Source organism: Sebastes fasciatus, chromosome 16 (genome assembly GCF_043250625.1).
Source record: "Sebastes fasciatus isolate fSebFas1 chromosome 16, fSebFas1.pri, whole genome shotgun sequence".
NCBI classification, from domain to species: domain Eukaryota; kingdom Metazoa; phylum Chordata; class Actinopteri; order Perciformes; family Sebastidae; genus Sebastes; species Sebastes fasciatus.
This window is the reverse complement of record NC_133810.1, coordinates 25,853,143-25,876,995: the sequence shown is the minus strand read 5'-3', so window position 1 is coordinate 25,876,995 and position 23,853 is coordinate 25,853,143. Positions and strand designations below refer to the sequence as shown.

General features: G+C 43.2%; 1 protein-coding gene across 1 annotated transcript in view; it reads left to right on the top strand.

Annotated features, from left to right (window-relative positions):
• uvrag (UV radiation resistance associated gene) overlaps nt 1-15,944 on the top strand; it is a 104,305-nt gene extending 88,361 nt beyond the window's left edge. Inside the window, exons 14-15 of the mRNA XM_074612073.1 lie at nt 3,595-3,686; nt 12,766-15,944. Of these exons, the coding sequence (XP_074468174.1) occupies nt 3,595-3,686; nt 12,766-13,582 (909 nt within the window). The 3' untranslated portion in view covers nt 13,583-15,944. The remainder of the gene's footprint in view (nt 1-3,594; nt 3,687-12,765) is intronic.
• The last annotated feature ends 7,909 nt before the right edge of the window (nt 15,945-23,853 follow it).

Here is a 23,853-nt window from a genome sequence, read left to right as displayed (position 1 = left end):
TTTTATACAGAGAGGTCAAGTTTCAAAAAGTGGTCTCAATACAATGAAATGGCTACTAAGGGGACTAATATCATCACAGAGGAATACACTTGGGCTCATTGGATCCACAAGAGTCTCAGCTTTACAGTGATACCCAATGTATGTGATTCCAAGACTGTTTAGAGACCCGAGTATGCAGAAATATTGAAATACACCATGTTAGTATAGCCGAAAATAATACATTTATTATGTTTTCAAAGAACTGCATGATTTTTGCTTCAAATTGCATGTGATTATCATAAAGTGGGCATGGATAGGGGAGACTCGTGGGTACCCATAGAACCCATTCTCATTCACATATCTTGAGGTCAGAGGTCAAGGGACCCCTTTGAAAATCACCATGGCAGCTTTTTCTTCGCCAAAATGTTGTGTAACTTCGTAGCGTTATTTAGCCTTCTTCCTGACAAACTAGCATGACATGTTTGGTACCAATGGTTTCCCTAGGCTTTTTAGTTCTATATGATACCAGTATCTAGCTTGAAAACAGCCTGTGAGAACCTCTGAAAGACAGAGTAGCAACCGGGCCTGCCAGCAGGCTGTCAAAGTTTTAAAGGGTTAAGATGCCTCACACATTTCTTCCCCTTTTACATCATTCTGCGTTCTCTTTTCCCCCAGACGACACAGCCGGGTCACTAATGTTTCTTTCTGCTTGTCTCAAGTGAGCACAGAAGAAGAAGGGAGGGGGTTGCAGCGTCCAGGATATATGCCTTCCCAGGACGAAGGCCATGAGCAACACACATATATATACACATGCGGTGCTCTCTGAGGAGAAACTTAATGCAGCTTCCACCAGGGAGGGCCAGACCAGTTTATGAATATTGATAGAGTCCGGCTGGCTGAGCGCTGGGTCAGCTGCAGGGCTGCAGTATTCAGTCTTCCAAACTGTCTGGATGTGTTTAACACATCTCATTACAAAGCCGGTGTGAAGCAGCAGTCACCGTGTGATGGTGGCGCTGCATCGCTGCCAACCAGACACTTAGCCCAAGTGTTGTTGGTGCCCACTGGCAGAGATTTGGCAAAAGCCTGAGTGAGAGTGCGTGAGTTTCAAATTCTTCTGCGTTGGCTCGTCGGAGGCATACATTATGAAGAATCTTGGACCAGTCAGTAAACATCCTCCAATATAATGAAGTGCGCTTGGAGAAAGCCAGTGATGTCACCCATCACTCTGCTGTCTTCACCCATATCCAATTTCCATACTCTGCATGCTTGGCAAGATCTCTTCACATGAGGAAAACAATAGGAGGCACACATACAAATGCTCTCTCTCTCTCTCTCTCTCCCACACACTCTCAGACATACAGGCGTGTAATTTGACATAGGGTCTCCTGTCAGACACACAGTGGGGTTATTCCCCACACTTTCAGAGCTCAAAGCCAAGTAATGGGATTTACAGATATCATTTTGTCATGCCTTCTGACTGAGAATCAAAGAATTCATACAGTATATCCAACAAACGCTGTTTACCTTCGCCGAAGCCATAATATTTATTCTCTTTGCTCATATCTGATTCAAAATTTCTGATTCATACTTCCTAGACCGTAACCTTGAGATTTCCATGAGATTTTACTTTTTTTAGCGCCTGGCCACAGAACAACCAAGCCCCCCCCACCCCACCGCCCAGTGTTGCTATGCTCTTTCTGTTTCTAAACTGGTGGTGTTATTGATCTTGGCCTGCCGCTTCAAACCCAATTCCGTTCAGCTGGCCCTGTGGACAGCACAGCGCCGTCATTTGGTCAGACCCTGAGGTTTACTCTGAGTCATGAATGGATCTCTATGTTGTTCCCGTAAGGTTTTGGACCATTCCATCACCATCTGGGTTTCGGGGCGACACCCCTTGTCCCGCTACCTCAATCTAACTTCTTTTGAAAAAGTCCTCCTTCGATACTGTCACGACTGTCGGATAATTCGAGGCCAGAACAACACACGTGCGCAAACACACTGGAACATTGATGCAGACATGTGAACACTTTGGCACATGTCATGCACATACCGTAGCGTCCATGCCGTCCAGTTTACACATTATTCTGGCAGCTGTTTAGATACAATGGGATTTGGACATTTTATATTTTTGACACGCATGCACATGTGGCCTGTGTGTACTTTTCCTGTGCTACTCCTCTCCTCGCCATACATCAGACCGGCACATACGGGTACTTCGCAAAAAGTCAAGGCCGCGCCCCCTTTACGGGGAAAGAAAACGGAACATCTTCAATGCAATTTGATGTGTTTGGATTGTAATTTTGACAAGTTCGTATGCATTCATCTCTTGTTATAGAAATATAATAACTATTTAGCAACTTTGCCTTGCGTTCGCAATACCTTAATAACTTCAGATTGAACGCCGCCATGTCCCTTCAGTCGTCCCCCGTCCAACACAGTGGCCAGATATTGCTTATCCAGACTTCTAGGTGGCGTGGTCGTGAGAGCCTACTCTGGATGACGTATTGCCGGTCTGATGCATTAGTCCAGCTTTACAAGAACCACTATGGCAGGGTTCTGAATAAGTATGAAGCAATTACCACAAGAAAACAGGTATTGATGTGTTTTGGGGGCTGCTGATACCCTGAAAACCATTTGGCTCCTCGTAAACTGAAATAAAAAAAACAAGGAAATGTGACCTTTGCCCTCTGAGGCTCAAAGATGTATCTGTCTGTAATTCCTTTATTATCATGCCACTCATCCATTATGTGCTCATATATGAAGAAGCAGTTATCCTGGGTGAGTGATGCGTTAGAGTCATGTGCGCTGCATCTCTTCAGCAGAAGTGTGTGTGTGTATGTGTGTGCAGAGTGGTTGCCGTGGCACCCAAGTGGAAACAAAACACATGTCAGCTGGTGCAGGCAGTGTGTGTGACAGAGGGGCCTCAGAGATATACGCTGGACGTGCGGCATGATGCTCCTCTGCTGTTCAGTAATATAGGTTAAATAAACTTTCCGGGACAAGAGTTGGCTCGCTGTGACATCGCTCAACTGTTACAGGAGATATTTCTGGCACCAGAGCCGGAGTTTCAAGGTGGCCTTGTTGATTTTTTTATTCTTTTTTTTCACTGGATTTGATTCTATCATCATGAAATAAAGCACTGTGGTACAAGGGAGGGAACATTCAAGGCCAAATTTAGAAGTGGGTCTACTGAAGAGAGAGGGAGAGATCATGGGAGAATGTAATGGGGTTTCTAATGTGCTCTCTGCGCGCCATTTCGTCCAGATGTTTAACAGCGAGTTTGCTTTTTCTTGCCACCCGCATCTCATCCCCTGTCTTTCCACACACCTTACATATTAGCGCACATACCTGTTATCAGGGAAGGATGCCCATTGTGTGTCCAGATGAGTAATGGTCTGATGGGGGAAGAGTAGAAACGTGTCACGGTGAAAGAATGTAGACTTCAGACCTCTCCTGTAGGTGGTATTTCTTTCTTCTCCGACATCCAAACATGGGAGAATGTGCATACGTGTCTAAGTGATTCGCAGCTCGCCACACTCTATATGAAGGGTTGTAGGGTGCACAATGTGGTAGGTTGTTTGAGGTTAATGATATGTGTTTTTTCTTTTCTTGCAGCTGAGATATCAACATGGCTTGACCACCCCAGACCTGCAGCAGACGCTACCCAACCTGAAGAACTTTCTGGAGCATGGCCTGCTGGTGCGATGGTAAGAGTCAGACACTCAAATATTTCTTCAGAGGTCACTGAAGCCAGAAAGATGATGTATGAATGTGATATATAGGGATTTACAGTTTGATTTGATTGAACCAAAAACCCTTTCCCAGAATCTGTTTATAGAGATTAGGTCTGACACAGCACATTATGTGTTAGATAAATGTTAAGAATGCTACACAGTATACTTCACCTGTAATAATGTAGCACATAATCCGTACCTCCGCATTTTTTAAAGCGGTACTTGATGAGATTTGCAGCAGCCACTATGTCCCAGTGAGGTGGAATGCTTAGATCTCTGCCTCTCTCCTTCTACAGACTTATGGCCTGTGAGTAACCCTTTACTAAGACCTGAGAGTTGGTCTGTGTCCGACTTCAGCTCCACTGCCCTATAAAAGAGAAAGCTGTCTTTGATCTCCACTCCTCTCCCAGGGTCAGCAAAGGGGAAAATGTGTATTACACACATTAATTGAATAATCTTTTGTTTTGAAAGGAAAGAAGCCATGAAAAGCCAGAGCTCTCAAATCAGCCCGCCCCCTCCCTTAATGGGAAGTGGAAGGGCCCAAAGATAGACGAGATGAAAGCATGGGCCCGCTAAGCCTGAAGCTATGTGTGTGTGTGTGTGTGTATATGTGTGTACACATGCATGAACGTTTTTAAAGAAGTGGAGGTGGGAGTGTAACAGTTCTACAGTGGCTCGCCACAGCCACACTCCATGTACGACAACGAGACCACAGGGACGGGAACAAAAGCCGCCCTGTACTGACTCCGGAGTCATCAGCTGAGAACTGCCTTTCTCATCAGCACGAGCAGCTCTGAGCTTCGAAAACATACATCGAGATCAGTCGTTCACACCGTAACACGATATAGAGCTCTGCTAGATTTAGCAACACCTTAAAGGAATAGTTCAACATTTAGGGAAAGTGCGTGTTTGCTTTCTTGCCGAGTAGTTAGATGAGAAGATTGATAACACTCTCCTTTCTGTATGGAAGCAGCCAGCAGCTGATTAGCTTATGTTACCAGAAAGACTGGAAGCAGGGGAAACAGTTCTCCTGGCTCTGTCCGACGAATACATCTACCCGCTGGCATCTCTAAAGCTCACTAACTAACAGCTGTAAAACCACAACGTAACGATTTTACATTTCGGTTCTTGTATGTAATAAACAAACAAGACATAATAATGTTGAAAGGTGAGCTTTAGCTTTCAATAATAATGTCACACTTGATTTGAAAGATGGTAAAAAGGTTTAAAAATCATAAATATATGTTAAGGCTGTCAATCGATTAAAATATTTAATAGCGATTAATCACGCGATTGTCCATAGTTAATCGCAAATTAATTACCAGTATATTCACATTAAAACTGAGTTGTGTCAATACGTAAAGGAAATTAGTGGCGTTAAAACAAATTTGCGTTAACACGGTATTATCCTGTTAACTTTGACATTCCTAAAATATATATATTAGTATGCTAAAATGTTTAAGCAGAGTTACAGTGGTTAAACTTGCCCTCTCATCTTAAGACCATGCATACTGCACCTTCCTTCAACTTAAAGCCTCCAGTGAGGATGATGAGGTGACTGTTTCACACACTGTTGCGCTATTTCCTTCCCATATCAGTTCCAGTCTTCCTTGCGAAAGCTTACATTCAGATACAATTTCCAGCGCTGGGACCTGGCTCATGAAATATGGATGTATAAAAACGCTGCATGGCAGCTGCAGATAATTATCTTATAGACTGTGCGAGAGAGAGACTAATCTGCTTCCTCTATCCCTCCTTGCCACCTCTTTCTTCCTTCCACGCATCCAAACAAGGATGATGTGATGAAGGATATGACCAAGGGCGCTGTTTCCAGAACACATTTGGAAACGGTTCCTCCCTCCATATAGAACTAATTCAGCATGCTTGCAGTCTGCTGGGAGAGCCGTTCCCAAAGCGCCAAGACCCACACCGCGAGAACATAGCGGGTTCATCTCGTACATTTTATCCAGACGGGATGGAAAAAGTGAGGAAAAGCATGTAAGAATAAAAAGGGTGTACTATAAAAAAACTTAATTTTTGTGCAGTAGGCTATAGGATGCTCGTCTGGTGAGCTGCTGATCATATCTTTATACATTTCCAAACAGTACTGTCTCAGAAACACATCATAACATGTCATAATATATACAGTCCAGCTCTGCTGAAAAATGGGCACTATAGGTTTTTTAAATCTCGCTGAAGGATAAGAAACAGTGGAAAAATGGTGAATCTATTACCCCGAGGCAGACAGAGACAGTACCAGAAACCCATTCTTTGTAAACTGTACAGGCTGCTGAGATCAAAGCAAACGCGTTCAACATGCTGCCATTTGCCGCTCCACATCCGCTGAGGGCCTGGCCGAGGTTCACAGGGCCCTAATCCCGCTCCGGTGCCTGGAAGCAGGGCTACAAACACGGGGGGGTGGGGAGGCAAGGTGTGGCAGAGCTCCTGGTCAGGCAGATTCAGCGAAACCACGGCGGACCCCCTGTGTTATATGGTGAACACGAAGGGATGCCATATTTAGACAGCTGTAGTCTGGTCAGTGAAAGATAAAAGGATATAATCTCAAATTTATATACCTAAAATAACAGTTTGCAAGGTACATTAAGCCCGACACGTGCCCTATGGATTTACTATATAATAGCGGATGATCATTTGGAAGGATAAATCAGGGATATGTTCTTTTTCTCTGTTCATGTGATATTCTGTAAAGGCACATTGCGTCTCCAAACACCACTTCCTCCTTACCCGTTGGGAATAATAATGCCATTTCCATTCCATTTCTCCCTCTTTTATTCTAACCAACCATATGTTTACGTTTCATTTTTTATAAAGGAGGCTACTATAACATGATAGCTTTATATTTATGAAATTCAGCTTTTAAATCCTCTTAAAATTTGAAAAATAAATGTCTTAGATGTTATTTGAACTTACCCTGGAGATGTGCCGTACATTTTTGGGTGACACTTTATAACAACCATCGTTTATAAATGGTAAATTGATCGTTAATTAAACTTAGTTAATAGTTATTTTACTGTTAACAAGCAATGAAATGATAATGAATAATGCTTACTAATTATTAGTAATGCTATAAATTCTGTTGTGTAATATGAAATAATGAGTTTATAATCTATGTATTGTATCATAGCTGATAAGAGACGATAACAATTACATTCTGATTACATTAGTAAAGTATTTATTATCATTTTAATGTTGCACACATTATAACATTTTATACACTATATATAAGTATTTGTTAATTATTACCAAATAATTTGTAAAGTTTTAAGAAATTGTTTGTAAAACATCTATAAACTTTACATAGATAGATAGGACAGATGTTAAAAAGCCATCCTAAAAAAAAATAATAAGATGGAAATGTCAAAAGTCCCATTATTGTATAAACCACACATTTATTCTGGCATTTACTGTTCATATCAGTGTGTATTTTGTCAGCTTGTTGATGGTGTTGCACATGCTGTGCTGTGGTGATTCCCTGTCTTCAAAGGCCAGACGGTCAATAAGTCCTACCCTGTTGAAGAAAAAGAAAACATGGCTTCCACCACAGTGCATATCAAATTCTTAGTAATGTTTGCTCTTTTAGTTTCACAGGGATTTCCCTTAACCACATCAAACGGTTAAATCTTATCTGCCATTGTTGCTTTTGGCCCAAAAATCGTGGCTCCTTAGCAGGGTTTTGATATGAACTGGGGCATGTTGTGAAGCCTGTCCGGGGGATTGGACAGTGGAACGGTTTGGCTTACCAAATTCCTGAGTCGGAGTGAAAGATGCCAGGTTTGACATCAGCGGTGGAAAGGAAGAGAGCAGATACAAAAAGTAGTAAGGGCTGTTTCTGGCTCGGCATTTTCAAGTTTTCTGCTTGATGATTTAGGCAGAGGCCTCAGTGAAGTTGTTGTCAGGGTGATGCAGCAGATGGGGGTCCAATGACCCTTACAGACTTGCTGTAGGTGGTGGCTACCAGTGGAAGGAACCTATCACTATACTGCTGTGTATCATACATTTGGGAGGAGCAACAGGCCTTTTTCCCATCAGTATGGTATATCAAGCTGCTGTCGTGAATTCACTTTGCTTGTCATGAAGGTCTTAGACGAAGTCCAAGCTGCACAGAAAGTTTGAAATCTGAGTCCTCTATTGTAAAGTCCCATCCTTATTAATAGTGTATATATGGGGGGCAATTTCCTCATATGGCTAGAATAAGTTATTTTAACTTGCTTCATTATTGAGTGCTCCAGGGATGATGTATTTTAAAAAAAAAAAAAATTAACTAACATTTTGGTCGCTTAAAAATGTCCTATTTATGTCCACTTCTTATATACAGTCTATGGATTCATCCTGTGAGGGCCATGAATATATGTCCCAAATGTAATGGCAATCTATCTATCCAATAGTTGTTGAGATATTTCAGTCTGGACCAAAGTAGTGGACCGACAGATAGACATTGCCATCCCTAAAATTTCATTCCATCTCTTTTCAAGCAGCAGTTTAAAGACTACTTGTACTGTAAGAATGATTTATGCCGGGAGAAGGAAATTTCAGAATGGGAACAGAATAAATGTTTATTAAGAATATGAAAGATCTCTCGCAGTGCACCAAGAATGTCAACAAGAGACAGTTAGCTCATGCACTGTAAGTATTCGGCCTGTTCCAGCTTTTCTGAAAGCAACTTTAGGACCTGTGTTCCAGCAGTTCTGTCTTCCTAACCTTAATCAGCACACATGCTCACAGTGGCCATACATGTGTAGCCTAATTGCTCACATTAAAAAAAACATGTCATCGACATAATAGTTAAAATGTTTCAAGAAAAAATGTTATGACTGCCCAGAGGTTTGCTTGGCTGAAGTCCTCGGCGACACACCCAGTCCTCTGCTGCACAATTTGACACAAATAATAGAACAAATGTAGGCCAAACATAGGAACTGAGTGGAACAAAATAACACGGTCCAAATACAAAATTCCTCATTATACAAAAGACCTGGTGTGATGACCAACGTGATTTAATGCCAGTGTCAATAATGCATTTGCTCGTGCCGTGGATGGCCAGCTAAAAACGGACCAAATGGATTATATTAGAGAGCCTTATATTAGAGAGCCAGCTGGAGGGAGGAATGGAAGAAAATGGCTGATAATAATTAAAATCAAAGCCGTCCAATCAGCCGTTGCCGAAAGGACTTCGGTCGGTCAAGCTAAAAAAAAACGTGGTAGTCACTTATTAGCTTTTTATAAATGATGCATGGAATCCTTATATTTTCGCTCGGTACCAGTTTTCTCCGGTTTCCTAACCTGTATTGTGTTTCAAAGAGTCTGAATCACATTTTCCACTTACTTAAATGATAATTGACTTCTCATGACATCTATCTTTCTTCCTGTCTACCGAAGCAGGTTTTGATTTTTTTGGACTGGCTTCCAAAGAGCCCATGATGGTTTCATTTGGAAAGCTACAGATACGTGTTTGAGATGGCAAATCTTTCATTCAGGGTTCCTACGCTGTATGGAAAAGTACGGGAAAATAATAACATTTTATTTTTAGTAATTTACAGGTCTGGATAAGTGTGTAAAAACACTTCTGTTTCCAGACTATTGCCCCTATTCTGTTTTCTAAAATATAAAATTTCTAAAAATAAATAGACCGTACAAGCAGTAAAGTGTTTTTCATGGCGTTTGGAGCAGCCGGTGCAGCCAAAATAAATAACAATAATAATATAATAATAATAAAAAGTAACCAAAAACGGCAGGCAGACAGCACAGAGCGGAACGCTGCCTGTCAGACTGGACCAATCTAATACTTTCAATATTGAGAGGGGATGCGAGCGCCCCCTCCTCCGTTTGGTTGAAATCTGATTGGCTCAGAACGGTGACTAGTGTTCCAGCTCACCTCCGCTTTTTTTCACCTCAGGACATTGCATCTTGTTTTAATTCAGTGCAGTGGCAACATGCTTATACAAACTGAGGAGGTGTCATCCACTATGAAGTGCCTTGAAGGTCTTCAGCATCATCAGATTCTCTTTATACCATGAAAACTGTATTAGTGTTAAATTACATTAAATTACTGCCCGAACTTTTCTGACTCGCACTAGGGCTGTCAGTCGATTAAAATATTTAATCACGATTAATCGCATGATTGTCCATAGTTAATCGCGATTAATCACACATTTTTTATCTGTTCAAAATGTACCTTAAAGGGCGATTTGTCAAGTATTTAATACCCTTAACAACATGGGAGTGGGAAAATATGCTTGCTTTATGCAAATGTATGTATATATTTATTACTGGAAATCAATTCACAACACAAAACTATGACAAATATAGTCCAGAAACCCTCACAGGTACTGCATTCAGCATAAAAAAAAATATGCTCAAATCATAACATGGCAAACTGCAGCCCAACAGGCAACAACAGCTGTCAGTGTGTCAGTGTGCTGACTTGACTGTGACTTGCCCCAAACTGCATGTGATTATCATAAAGTGGGCATGTCTGTAAAGGGGAGACTCGTGGGTACCCATAGAACCCATTTTCATTCACATGTTTTGAGGTCAGAGGAAGAAATTAGTGGCGTTGAAACAAATTTGCGTTAATGCATTATTATCACGTTAACTTTGACAGCCCTAGCTCGCTCCCTACGGGCGCTCGCGTAAAAGGCCTCTCCATCTAAAAGCCCCGGGACGGATTTCTGTTCCAGTCTGTCCCTGTTGCTAATTAATGCATAATGTTTTTTCACGTAGAGCAGCATTGCCCCAAGACAGTAGAACGCTGTTCAGCTTTCTGCGTAGAGCTGGGGACTGAACGGCCACAATGTAAGTGCAAGTTTTCTGAGGGCTGACTTGACTATCCCAAATACAAAGCCTGGTTGGTTAACAATTCCAAATGGGAGAAGAGAGCTGGATGCAGACTTTGTGTAAAATCGTGTGACAACTCAAACGTGGGGGGGAGGCGCCGAAACACTTAAGTCTCGTCACAGCATCCTCTGCACCCCAAGTCACGAAGTCACGGTCAAATATGGTATGAAATATCTACCGAGAAGTCTGGCAATTTGAGTCTGGAAAAGTGTGGAATTTTGAAATGGAAAATGTGTAGGAACCCCGTTCATTTGTCTCCCCCAGAAAATTAGGTGTTAAAGAGCACATTGTTTCCATTTTGCCCCAAAACGCTGCAGAATTAACCATATGCTCGTTAGGGGGGGAGCGAGCTAAAGGCCGTCGTATGAAATTATGTGTTTTGATGGACATGTGCTGCCAAGTAAAGCACAGTCCGTCTACTGTTCGGCCCACTTAAATAGAGAACACCCTCACTGGATCCGGTCATGACTTTATTTTCTTAACCCTGACCTTGGTTGACCATCCAACATTTTTACATCTGTATGCCTCCAATTAGCTTAAATGCTATCCATCTAGTTTTTACAGGTTGTTACCATAAGCGGTTACATACTGTACCTTCAGACCGGGGATGGTTCTCATTTAGTGTATCGCAGGCGCTTTGAAGTTCCTCTTAAAACTAGACAGGCTTCTCCGCTCTCCTCAGCAGTGTCCTGCCTGTGAACCCTGGCAGGACCACCTCGGCAGGGTGCTGGCACGGGTCAAGGTCAGGCCCCCTTTTTACAAGCTGTCATGTGTTTGGTGGTGGAACTGTCCATCAGACAGCGAGCTAGTACACAATAAATGCACACGCCAAATGCCACCGTTATAAAGAAGACTTTGTTGGTGAGTGCAAAGCGACGGGAGACAATTTACAAGGACATCTATTATGACTGCATGTCCAACTGAAAAAGCAGAGATTTGTCCTCAACTCGTTAACCACCACATGTGAATCTCTAGAGAGCACATTGAGGCTCCTCTTGACCTTTGACCCCAACAGTACAGTGCCTCGGCTCCTGACATAGCCGAATGGTCACGTTAAGCAGAGCGTTAAGTAGTCCTGTGATTTTGGCCCTAAGGGCGGTCAGGCCACCATTTAAGTAAATTTATGGCTCCAGTTCTAGAGCCGGGGCGAGGTGTCCCCCGATCCCGAGTCTGTTATCTGTTATGGAGAAAAAATGTCTGACATACTTGGGTGGACGCCTGCTGCGCATTTTCCAGTCAGCAGAAAGTGAGTGTAGTCTCGCAGGATGCACAAATGTTTTCTGAATGTGGTAAGTTGGAGTGATTTACAAAGAGCTGCAGCTGTCGTTCTCCTGGACCGCGGGGGGGTGGAGTTGGGTGCTTAAGTGGAGTGAGATCAATGGAGAACCAGGTCCAAGTGGAGTCTGGGTGTCTCATTCAACCCATCAGGACATCCCAGGCTCTTATCTTGGCTGTAGAGATTATCTGACTGTAATAAATCAAATGCAATCAAAGGGCCCTCTCCTACACCCGGCGCAAGTTTCAGACCGACGCTGTTGTCATTTTCACGCCCAGTGCCAATGTTATGTAGGTAGCAATTGTAGTTGAGCCCATCTATGTGCCCATAGGCCTCTGTGGCGTCTCCTCATTCTTCTGTGTGTGCGAATGTAGACGTAGGCTACTTCAAAGTTTGCTGGCCCTCTGCCCCTAAACGGCGGCATTTTGAGGCTGATGGATTCGCCTAAAGCAGCTCCAGAGGCTTCCGCTCAGCCGGAACGAGCCCCTCCGTGAGTTGCATCGGAACGTAATATAGTTTTTATTATTTATCAATACATGTTTATCATATTTATCCTAGTGCTTATTATCATACAATCAATTTTGCCCCCCATGCCACCTGCACCGGTTAAATAGGTTATCGGTTCGCACACTTTCACTTCATGCACGAGAAGATACGTTTCCTCAGCAGAAAACGACTCTGCTGAATCTTTGCCTTTGCCGTTGCCTCTTGCGCCTTACTTTGCGCCCAGATTATGCGTCGCTTAACTAGCAAAAGTGGAGTTGGACACGCCCTAAATGCACTCGCGCCATGCACTTTGGACCGTGCGCTATAGACCGTTTGAATAGGGCCCCTAATCTGATCTTTGTAGTTTGTCATTCCTTTTATTTATGCTTGATGCTATCCCTTATTAATTGTCTTTCTCTTTGTCTTTGTCCCTCACAGTGACAGACACCATGTCTCCAGCTCCATCCCAGTGCCGGCCAAGTCTCAGCTTGGTGTGTCTGCTGCCTCAGAGATAGGCTACCCCAGCCACACCAGCTCCCCGGACCGAGGTCTGAGAAAAAGGGCGAGCTCGGAGGCCGATAAGTACAAGTCCACTCCTCCACCCAGCTACAACACAGCCATGGGTGAAGAGCAGCCCCCGGTTGGCCTGGCACCGCCCTCGCCTTCATCCAAACACCTATCCTCCTCCCTTGATGCCGGCATGGCCTCACTTAACTTGACCAAGACCGCGGAGTCCAACGAAGAGGGAGAGCAGAAGGAGGAGAGCGAGGAGACAGCGGTGGAGGTGGAGGTGGAGAGACCCAGAAGCATTGACGGAGAGGTTGAAGTACATAAAGAAGAAGAGTCTGAGGAGCAGCCACCCAGTAGCTCCGTTGCGCCTAACTCTTCTACGGTGCAGGAAACTGGTGAGGAAACGGTGCCGACTAGTCAGCACACAGGGGCCATGAACGGCTCTTTGGTACCAGGACAGGCGCTTGTCGGCCTGGCCCCGGAGCTGCGCTGCTCTGTGGAGCAAGCTGAGGAGATCATGGGCACGGAGGCCACCGGTTTAGGTTTGGGATTGGGGCTAGCAGACGAGGCCCGGATGGAGGTCTACCACTGCATCCCTGTGGACCACGCTGTAGCTGTGGAGTGTGACGAACAGGTGCTGGGAGAGCTGGACGTCGCTGGCTTTGAGGAGTTCTCCAGGCGCATCTATGCACTAAACGAGAACATGTCCAGCTTCCGCAGGCCGCGCAAGAACTCCGATAAGTGAGGACTTAAGGAGAGAGGGAGGCATGAAAAAACTTGCACAGTGGGGTTTGGACAAATACAAGGCAGGGACATGAGGACAAGGGTGGGGTCTCCACTTCCTTATCGCAGCATCACAAATCATATGAGCTATTCTGGAATAACGACCAATTTGCACTTATTGTAAACATTTCCATAGTAATCATTTCAAGGAAATACAGTTAACAGTGCAAGTATTGGGACAGTAATCTTTACTTTTATTTTTGATGCCAACATTAATATATTTTTTAACAATGGATGGAACAATGAATCATTATTCAGACATTTTTATTCACCAAAAAATTAGGCCTCAGCGATAACTGTTGCCTTCATGAATTAGAATCACTCATTGTAGTCTGTTGTTCCATAACAGGGGACCATTAATGTAAAATGACAAAACATGTGCATCACTTGCACTTTGTTTTCAAACCCCTTACTGCAATAACAGCCCTTAAAGGAACAGTGTGTAAAGACCCAGACACACCAACCCGACATCAAAGAACTAGCAGCGACAAAGGCCACTAGTTGTGTCGCCTCAATTCGCCTTTGTCTTGGCCAAAAAGTTGCACTCGAACAGCACATACGTTCTCACCACTCTCACTCACCGCTTAGCTTCATTCCAGACGGCCATGTCGTTGTGAAAATAGGAAAAACGAGAAGAGCCTTCTGTGTGACTTTACTCGTTGGCTTGCTTTCCTCACGTCTATTTCTCTTCTCGTGCACTGATTCGTTTAAGCTGTACAGCCAATCAGAGTGATTTCTCTCACCGACGATGCTGAATCGGCTGAAAAAATCGGCTGTTTTGCGTTTTTACGTTACCTGAAGACCACCGTAGTTCTCCGACACGCTTGTGAAACTGTGGTAACGTGAACCACAGAGCGCAAAACCGGGGTACCGCCAGCCGCCGTCTGACTTCCATTGCTCCTAAAGTAGTGTTATTATGGTAAAGGTGGCCTCTGACTTCTCTGAGCTTGCGTTACTGCAGTCTTGGAAAGGGAGGAGTGAGCAGAGGGTTAATCAGTTGGTTGCGATCTGCAACCACACCACTAGATGTCGCCAAATCCTACACACTGTACCTTTAACTTCTTGTACAAAACATCATCGTCTCTAAACTGCATTTAAGATTCACGTCAACACTCAATACATCAGTGTATGATGATGTTTCAATGCAGCAGCTTTTAGTTTATTTGTTTATTTTATCAATTATAGAATCATTAACATGAACAACAGACGCCACATCGAGAATGGTTGCAACTGGAAGTTTTATCAAAGTGAAAGATGTTCACTTAGCGCGCTGTCCCAGCACTTACACATTTGATTGTACAAGCAAGATGCTTCCCGAGCCTTCATTCAGGGTGCATGACAGTGGGTGTGTGTGCAGGAGGGAGGACGGGATGCGTGTGTGTCGGGACTCCATGTCAGCATGCAACCACAGTCACACAATCACAGTTAGGTTTCAACTAATCCCACCAATGACCTTTGAACAAGGCAGGATTTTGCCACCACAAAGCGAGGCGGGAGCTGGAACCAGTCGCCCAATCAGATACTCCCTAACTGTGACACACGACAGCTCAACCCAGCAGTCTTTCTCCACACGGAGTTCCTCCTTCAGGTCTTTAGATGAGGATCAGGTGGCAGGTTGGGGCTTACAGCACATGGCAGGGATACGGTGCAATTGTTTTTCTGTCCATCTCCATGTCCTCTATTTTTCTCTTTTATTTTATTTTTTTCAATTTTAATGTACCCCATTAATATTAACATCAATGTTAACGTCACGTCCACTGATTTCCATATTCAGTAGACCAAAAATTAAATTCTGTGTTCCCGTGTTCTGTTGGAATGTCTCACTCAGGCTCTACTGTAAGTGTTTATAGCTTAGTGTCCCGATCCCATCGTCTGTGATTTTGTCCCGTGTCTCCATGTTCTGAATGCTTTCTTGCACTGGTGTTCAATTACTGCATTTATTTATGTCTCTCAACAATTGTGTGGGCTTTGTTTCAAAGGAAATCAACATTTAGTTTTATGTTCCCCGCTCACATGGGATGTCGCTCATTAATATTGTCACATGTTAGACTGATATAACCAGTGTCTGGACAGCTGCTTCGCATCGCCCGCCACGACAAAGATGGACTTCTCCACCGGCAGCCCGCTTTGTGTTGCAGATCCAGTGCTGTGGTTGCTGAAGTGTTGTATTTAAAATTTAAGAAAAATGGACCATGTTAGATCATTTCCATAAAATGCTATACAGTTCAGTAAGTGACCATGTACAGATACTTTTGTATGGAGGTTTTTTTTTTGTTATTAAAGACTTGCAGTCCAATGGCATGGATGTATGTAGCCCCCTTTAAGAGTGCTCTGCCTACATTTGTATTGGTGTGCTCAAGTTTGACTATGAGGTGGTTACAGCAATGACATTATAATGTATGAAACATGATGGTGTCAAAATGGTATGAAAATGGACAAAATTCCAATATCTCCTGGAAACGGGAAGTCATGAACTAAATGTAGCTCGTCTTTCGAGCTGTATTTGTATAATATAATGATAGAAGTAATTAAATGCCACCTGTGCACACCCACACAGGTGTGCACGTTATTCTGATTACAGTACACCTCTGCTCAGGTTGAAGTCGGGTAGATGTCTATTTCAGAACTACGTGAGGTCGCCAAACACCATGTTAGGGCTACAACTGTAGCAATTATTTTAATAATAGATTAATATGGATGTTTCTCAATAAATCAGTTATTCATTTGGTTCATGAAATGTTTGAAAACAGTGAGAAAATGTCCATCAATGAATCCCATGGAGATGTCATCAAATGTTGTTTCCTCTGATCAACACACCAAAACCAAAGAGTAGAGAAGCAAAGAGATGAAACTGTGTTTTGGTTGTTTTTTTTGTTTACAACAACCGCTATTGCCATTTTTGACTGAAAACGCTTATTATATTTATAATATGTTATTGTTCAACACAGGCCATTTCGGTAGAATATGACAATATAATAGACATCATTTTGTTTGGCACTTTTTAGGCGGACGTTTTACTGGTGTCCCGTAGTCGCTTTCAGTCCAAAATGGCGGATGCGTATCTCTGCTGCTGGGCGCCGATGTTGCAATGGGAACGATCAATTGACTTTCACTTCTTGGCAATATACGTTCTTTGCCGAAACCTAAGATATATTATCATATAAGACAAAGAGAAAAGGAAAACGAGCTGAAACTATGCAATATTTGGCCTTTTTGCTTAATAAGAATAATTAAACAATAAATGATTTAAATAGTTGCAGATTAATTTTCTGTATGGACTAAATGTTTGAGCTTCAGTACTACATGTCCTAATAAAACAGTAGACATCTTTTATGGCGAACATGTTGCCTCGCCTTGGCACAGGTGTACCTAATAACATTAATGATTGCTCTGTTCAGTGTATGAGATACACGAGCCCCGTGGACCCGGCCCACCCGAATGGAAAGCAGCCATTCTGAATGTTTGTTTCATCATTAAATGCACCTGTTCTTTTTCCCGCTGTGTCAAATCAAAATGCCTCCTGTGTGAACGGCCTATAAAAGTGTTTAAGCGGTCCTGAACCCACCAGCACAGTCCTGAGATCTGATGAGATGAAATTAATGCAAACACCTGCGTGGTTGGACTAACTCCATTTCATATTCTTGTGATGGTGCATAAACAACATTATCTGTTTCTCTTCGCCATAGCTGATGTGTTTATGGGTTCACACAACGTTATTTCATCAGTCATGGACAGGGGAACGACTCCAGGTGCATCCTCCATGGAACCACTTGAAACGCATTAATCTGGCAGGTATACAGCTCTTAATCTGTAACACATTTATACGTGTTTATATGTCCCATATGAAATATTTGACACGTAGCTCCGTTTAATTCTGTCAGATTGAACCTTTTGAGCTTGACTGGTTCTATATGTAGGTTTTAGAGACATGCTGCACCTTGCATCCCTGCTTGTTACCGTGGGGAAGAAAATGGAAAAGGTGCAAAATATTGTAGTGACATCAGACAAAGACGGGGACGGCAGAAAAACATATTTCTGCCACCTAAAAGTGAGGCTCACCTCAAAAAATTGATATCCGTTTAAGTGTACGCTATATTTATAATATTTTCACCGCTTTATCATGCCGTCAGACGGCCCTATCCAACGATGGAACAGCAGTTTGCTGTTGTAAAATATTCTAAATATAGCGTAGACTGAAACGGATATCAATTTTTTAGGTGAGCCTTTCTTTTAGGTGGCTAAAATATGTTTTTCTGCCGTCCCCATCCACAGCACTGTATTGCTTTGCTCCAGTGTCGGTGCTCTTGTCGGTTTCTAGATGCTGGGGGAGTGCTGACCGTCATCTACTGTAAGTAATGCACCTACTATGGATAAGTGCCTCATATAACCCCACTTCAAAAGACCAGAACTATCCCTTTAAACCAGTTATATTACATTTATTTTATTCATTATTTCTAGATGAACCTTTAATGATCCCCATAGGAGAACTGGTTTATTTCATTTTCATATCGCTTTGAACTACTACTAGAGCTGTTTCAGTTGGTTAGCCAGAACGAGTTAAAGCTCTTCCCTCAGTTCACCCTGTTAAATGTGATCACCACAGATCTTATAGATATGGACACATGTGGTTGTACATGTGACTAACCTCACAGTGCCTTCAGTACTTGAAGTAAGCCCTTTTCTAATGAAATAAGCCCTTCTGCATTCCTTTACCTCATTATGCATGTGTCTGAGTGGAATCCAACCTTTCTGGTGGTATTACCGTGTCACTGTGTTGCCAGGGCTCCATGTAATGTATCAATTTGTTCACATTAAGCACCGGAAAGCAGTAACTTAAAGCATTTGAAGTCGACAGTGTGCCTGTAAGTCCCATCTCCCCTCGGTTGTTTCAGGCAGATTATGGTTGGCTACTATCAATACGTTTTGGCCCATTTCTCATGGCAATAAATAAAACGTTCCCTTTTAGAGTCCCCTGTTTGACTTTTCATAGTCGTTACTATTAGGAATGTCAATAATGCAGATGACTGCTGAATCTGTCCTTTTCTGTTTCCAGATGCACATAAAGCAGTTTCCTGCTCCCATAAGCTCCTTGTGTCACTCTGCAGACTGTCTGCTCTCACAGCTAAGCCCCTACAGGTGTCCGAAGGCATCAACGCTCGGCCTTCTGGGAATCACATTTCATCCGGGCCAGAGACGGGACATTTGTGCCATCGTGGAAGGCAGACCTGTTTTAAGCGTATAGGATGTGAGTGCGTGTGCCTTTGCACAGGTGCACGGCTTAAAAACGTTGAGAGTTTGCAGGTTGTTATTGTAGTTTAAAGTTTATGAGAACAAGAACCGAGGCACTGAGAGTGAGAGTAAGCAGGCCTTATTACCTTACTCACAAAGCCATCTTCATCTTTTTGAGTGCTCAGTTTTAAAGAGTCCAGCACTGTTGCACTGTATAGTCTGCTGTACTGTTCATCATCACAGGCACCTCACAAAATACACACCAGCCAAAGCAGCGCCGCTGGCTGTCTAAGACCGGGCCTCTGGGCTTTACACCACGATGTGTGTGTGTGTGTGTGACAGCAAGGAATGAACCCTTGCTCTCTGTCTTTACCTCCCTAGCAGTGTCCTCATTAACTCTGATTATTGATATGAATAGTCGCCGGCCAAATCGTCCAATCCATCTAATCCCGATGAGCGTCCTGTGATAGAGTAGAATCCTTCTCAGCATCCATCATAAGCAGGATTAACAGTGAGCACAGGGAGGAGAATCACTGCAGTCCATCAGCACCTCATTAATACAGCAGCCGTATCGTCTGACACCATCAGTCCCAGGTCAAAGTCATTCACCGTACCCTTGTCATTGTTAGGTCTCAGTGAAACCCTAGACCCTTGTCATTACCTGGTTTCCGTCATGCAGTAGATCCCTTCTCATTATTACTGTGGCTGTCACTCATGCACTGTAATCCTGTCATTGCTACACGTTAGGCATAACGGCATGTACAGTACTGTACAGTTATTTTTGGAAATCTGTGGAAAAATGGGAGACAAATAAGTCAAGAGGGATTGTTGGCTGCAGTGCAGCACATTGTGTGAAATGATGAGCATCATGCTTCTGTTGGGAATAACACTATCACACTGTCTCACACTGTCTGACACTATCACATCATTCAAATCCCTCCTCAAAACCCACCTGTTTAAACTGGCTTACTCTCTATAGTACCAATCAGTTAATCATACGTGTCTGTACAAATATGTCTCTCTCATGTCCAGTTGTTTTTATTTGTTTTTATCTGTCTATGTTTAAATTGATCCTTGTAAGGTGTCCTTGGGTGTTTAGAAAGGCGCCACCAAATAAAATTTATTATTATTATTATTATTATTATTATTATTAACACCAGAGTGGGAAGAGCTATATATCAATATCAATATATCTATCTATCTATCTATCTATCTATCTATCTATCTATCTATCTATCTATCTATCTATCTATCTATCTATCTATCTATACCTTCTGCTTCTCTTTATATGTATATGTATATGTATATGTATATGTATATATTAGGGCTGTAAACACATTAACACAAATTCCTTTTAAGGCCAATCATTTCTTTAATGCATTAACACAACATTTTTGAGGTTGTAGCGGGTTTTAAAGCTAGAGTGAAGATACTGGCATCATATATGAAACTAGAAAACCTAAATAATCCATTGGTACCAACCATGTCATATTAGCTTGTTGAGATGGAGGTTAAATAACGCTCCAAACTTACACTACATTTTGCCAAGGAAAGACTGGCATAGCCATTTTCAAAGGAGTCCCTTGACCTCTGACCTTAAGATATGTTAATTAAAAAATGGGTTCTGTGGGTACCCACGAGTCTCCCCTTTACAGACATGCCCACTTTATGATAATCGTGAGTTTGCCATGTTATGATTTGAGCATATTTTTATGCTAAATGCAGTACCTGTGAGGGTTTTAAGTATATAATATATACACTGTTTACAGTATATGCCAATGTCACACCCTGTGTCCTACCGTGAATGCCCCACATTTACGTCTCGTCACGGGACAAGAGGAGGGCAGGAGTCGGATATCAGCCCTGGCAAGCATTCAACTCTGTGGTTTAAGTACTTTCTCATTCATTAGCGAGTTGAGACCTCATACTACGACTATAACTCTTTATAGCTGGATTATAGTCATAATACAGGGATCGGGGGACTGCGTTACAAGCGCGCTGGGAGACGCAGCAGCTCTGGTGTCCTCTCTGAGAGCTCAGACTGTTCCCTGGTGGATCCGCTCACCTTGACCCGTCCCTGGTCCTGGACTTGGCTGGTCAACACAGTGCTGCGACCCAGCTCAGCTGTTTAAACCATCTCCGAAATAAGACTATCTGCCTGGATAAAATCCAAGTCACCTCTCCAGTTTTTTCGGCAGTAAAACCTCGCTCCTCTCTATCGCTCCCAGTGTTTTCTTGTTTTTTTAAACTGCGAGCCTCAACCTTTCCCAGCCATTCAGCAAACTCAGACTTTTATGGGGCTGACTTTTTCTCCTCACATGCTCCAGTTGCACAGCCTAATGAAACGCAATGGTGTCCAGCTGATTTCATTGCAGCAATATCAATATTGGGATTGGAGTGCTGTTGAGTACAGAATTCTGGGTTAAAAAATAATATCACAATGACCATGACGTTTTTATGATGGACCTTGTGAAATTAGAACCAATTGCTGAGGACTGATGTCATCGTTGCTCATTCGAGGATTTCGGGGTAAATTCATGCTTGAAGACATTGTGGCTTTCTATAATTACCTTTAGAAAGTTTGAATGACGTAATTGATACCTGCCATACAGACGACGAGGGGAAATACTCCCCAAACACACAATGGGCCTGAACAACAGCCCCCCTACAGCTATAGCAATGGGAAACAATATGAAAAGGCATATCACAGCACGCAGGGAAAGACTAGATTTTTGCCGGATGATCACTTTGCTTTTGTACAGTAGCCATTGTGCTGTATGTGGTGTACATGTTTTGAAGTCGATGTTCTTTCATGGATAACATCATGTTTTCTCCTCTCTTATTTCTGGGAATGATTCCCATTCTCTGTGTGCCTGATTCATGGCCCTGACCTCGTGACTAAAAGCCCTGACACATCAAGACAACGGTCGGCTGCCGGAGGGTTTGGGGCCATCGGCGGGCGTCTGTCGGCCTAGTATTTTTTGTGTGTCCCACATTGTCGGCTCTAGTCTGCCCATGTTGGAGTTTTTGCGGCTGATTCAGCATGTTGAATCGGTGGCGGCGCCCGTTGCTGAGAGGAATCACTCTGATTGGCGGTTCAGATCAGTGCACGAGAAGAGAAACGGACGTGAGGAAAGCAAGCCAATGAGTAAAGTCAAGAGGAAAAACACAGAAGGCTCTTCTCATTTTTCATCTTCATCTCATCTGATCATTCCAATACACGGATGTTTTCACAACGACATGGCCGTCTGGAATGAAACTAAGTGGTGTGAAAGTGGTCGGAAAATGACGCTTTGTTTCATACGTATCATAACAACGGCTTTTATACCCGCAGTCCTCGGTCTTCCGGTTTCCCTTTTTGAATGACAAATACAGACTACCGCCGCCTGCTGGTGTGGAGATTTATTTCCTCTCACCTAGGCGCAGAACGTACGAGGCAGTTGGCCTTCGGCCGTAATCTTTGCGGTGTGTTAGAGTGCGGCTTTTTTGGCCAAGACAAAGGCGACGTGAGATGACGCAACTGGTGGCCTTCGTCGCTGCTAGGGTTGGTGTGTCTGGGCCTTAAAACACTAGCTGAGTATCGGACGGTCTACACAAACAACAACGGTGTCTTGCTGAGCTGCTACCAAACCACTGCATCTGCTGGGAAGAAGCTGAGAAGAGAAGAAAGAAATACCGTTGGTGTCTGTTTGTTATTTGCACACATTGAGCCATTATTGGTAGATTGTTTCAGCATGGGCTTTCTCTTCCTCTGACCAAGTCCCACCACATCCAATTACATGTATATCGTCCTATATACGTAACACCCAGCATGTCCAGGTGTGATGTGATTGGAATTACTTCTCCCACTTCATTTTGCCTCGCTTTTCTGAAAATGTGTAAAAAAAAAGAACCCAAGTGCTTAAGTGAAGTGAATTGGTGGATTTTCTTCCCAAATGAGCATGAATTCCCAACATGAAGTAGTACTTAGAAAATGGCTGATTGCTTACGTTTTTCTCCAGGTGGTTGATAGAGAACAGTGTCAGAATCCAAGTGTTGGTGCTGGTGTCAGTTCATTCATTCATTTTATTGACATACAAATAGGGCTAGTGCTGAATAGGTTTAGAGGGATATTCTAAGGCAATGATTCACTGATAAATCTGTGGGGTCACAAGATGATTAACAATACGGGAAATAATGTTTGTGCCTCTCATAAGTTAGCATTAGTGTTACATTCAAGTCATAGAGCAATAGCATCTGATTCTCAAAGACATTAATAGCTGGTCATGTTTAAAAAACCCTACAATTCTACAATTCTACAATTTCATAAGGCAGACGCTTTTGTCCAAAGCGACGTACATCTGAGAGTTCGTACAACACAAGCAAGGATCTAGATAGGAAGGAACAACGTGAGTAAGTGCCAACAACAGCTTCAAGTCTGATCGGACACAGGTGCTAGCGACTTAGGGCCCTGTCATAATGGGAGTACCAGGCGCCTTTCATTGGCAGAGCGTAGTGGGCGGGAGGGAGTGTAGACCTGGATGAGGAAGTTCAGGTAGGCGGGAGCCGTTTTTGTTGCTGTTTTGTTTGCGAGCAACAGAGTTTTGAATTTGATGCGAGCGGCAACTGGGAGCCAGTGGAGGGAAATGGACAGCGGAGTGACATGTGCTGTTTTGGGTTGGTTGAAGACCAGACGCACTGCTGCGTTCTGGATCATCTGCAGAAGTTTTTGGGAGCATGTTAACATGCTAAAATTAACATTTAGCGCCCCTGTGCGTAAATACACCCCCAAAGAGCCGCTACCATGACTGTAGACTCTCGTGGTAATTGCTAAATACTCAAGAGTTTTACCTCTTCAGGCCTTAAGTGAAAGAGAAAGGAAACCTTGGTGATGCTGCTCGCAACTCATTGACACCGCTAACTTCTGGTAAGGGGTTACAAATAAACATCGGTTCAGTTTAAAAGGTCACAAGCCAAAAAAAGGTCGACAGCCGATGCTCTAAGGAGTGCAATGTTTACTTTTGC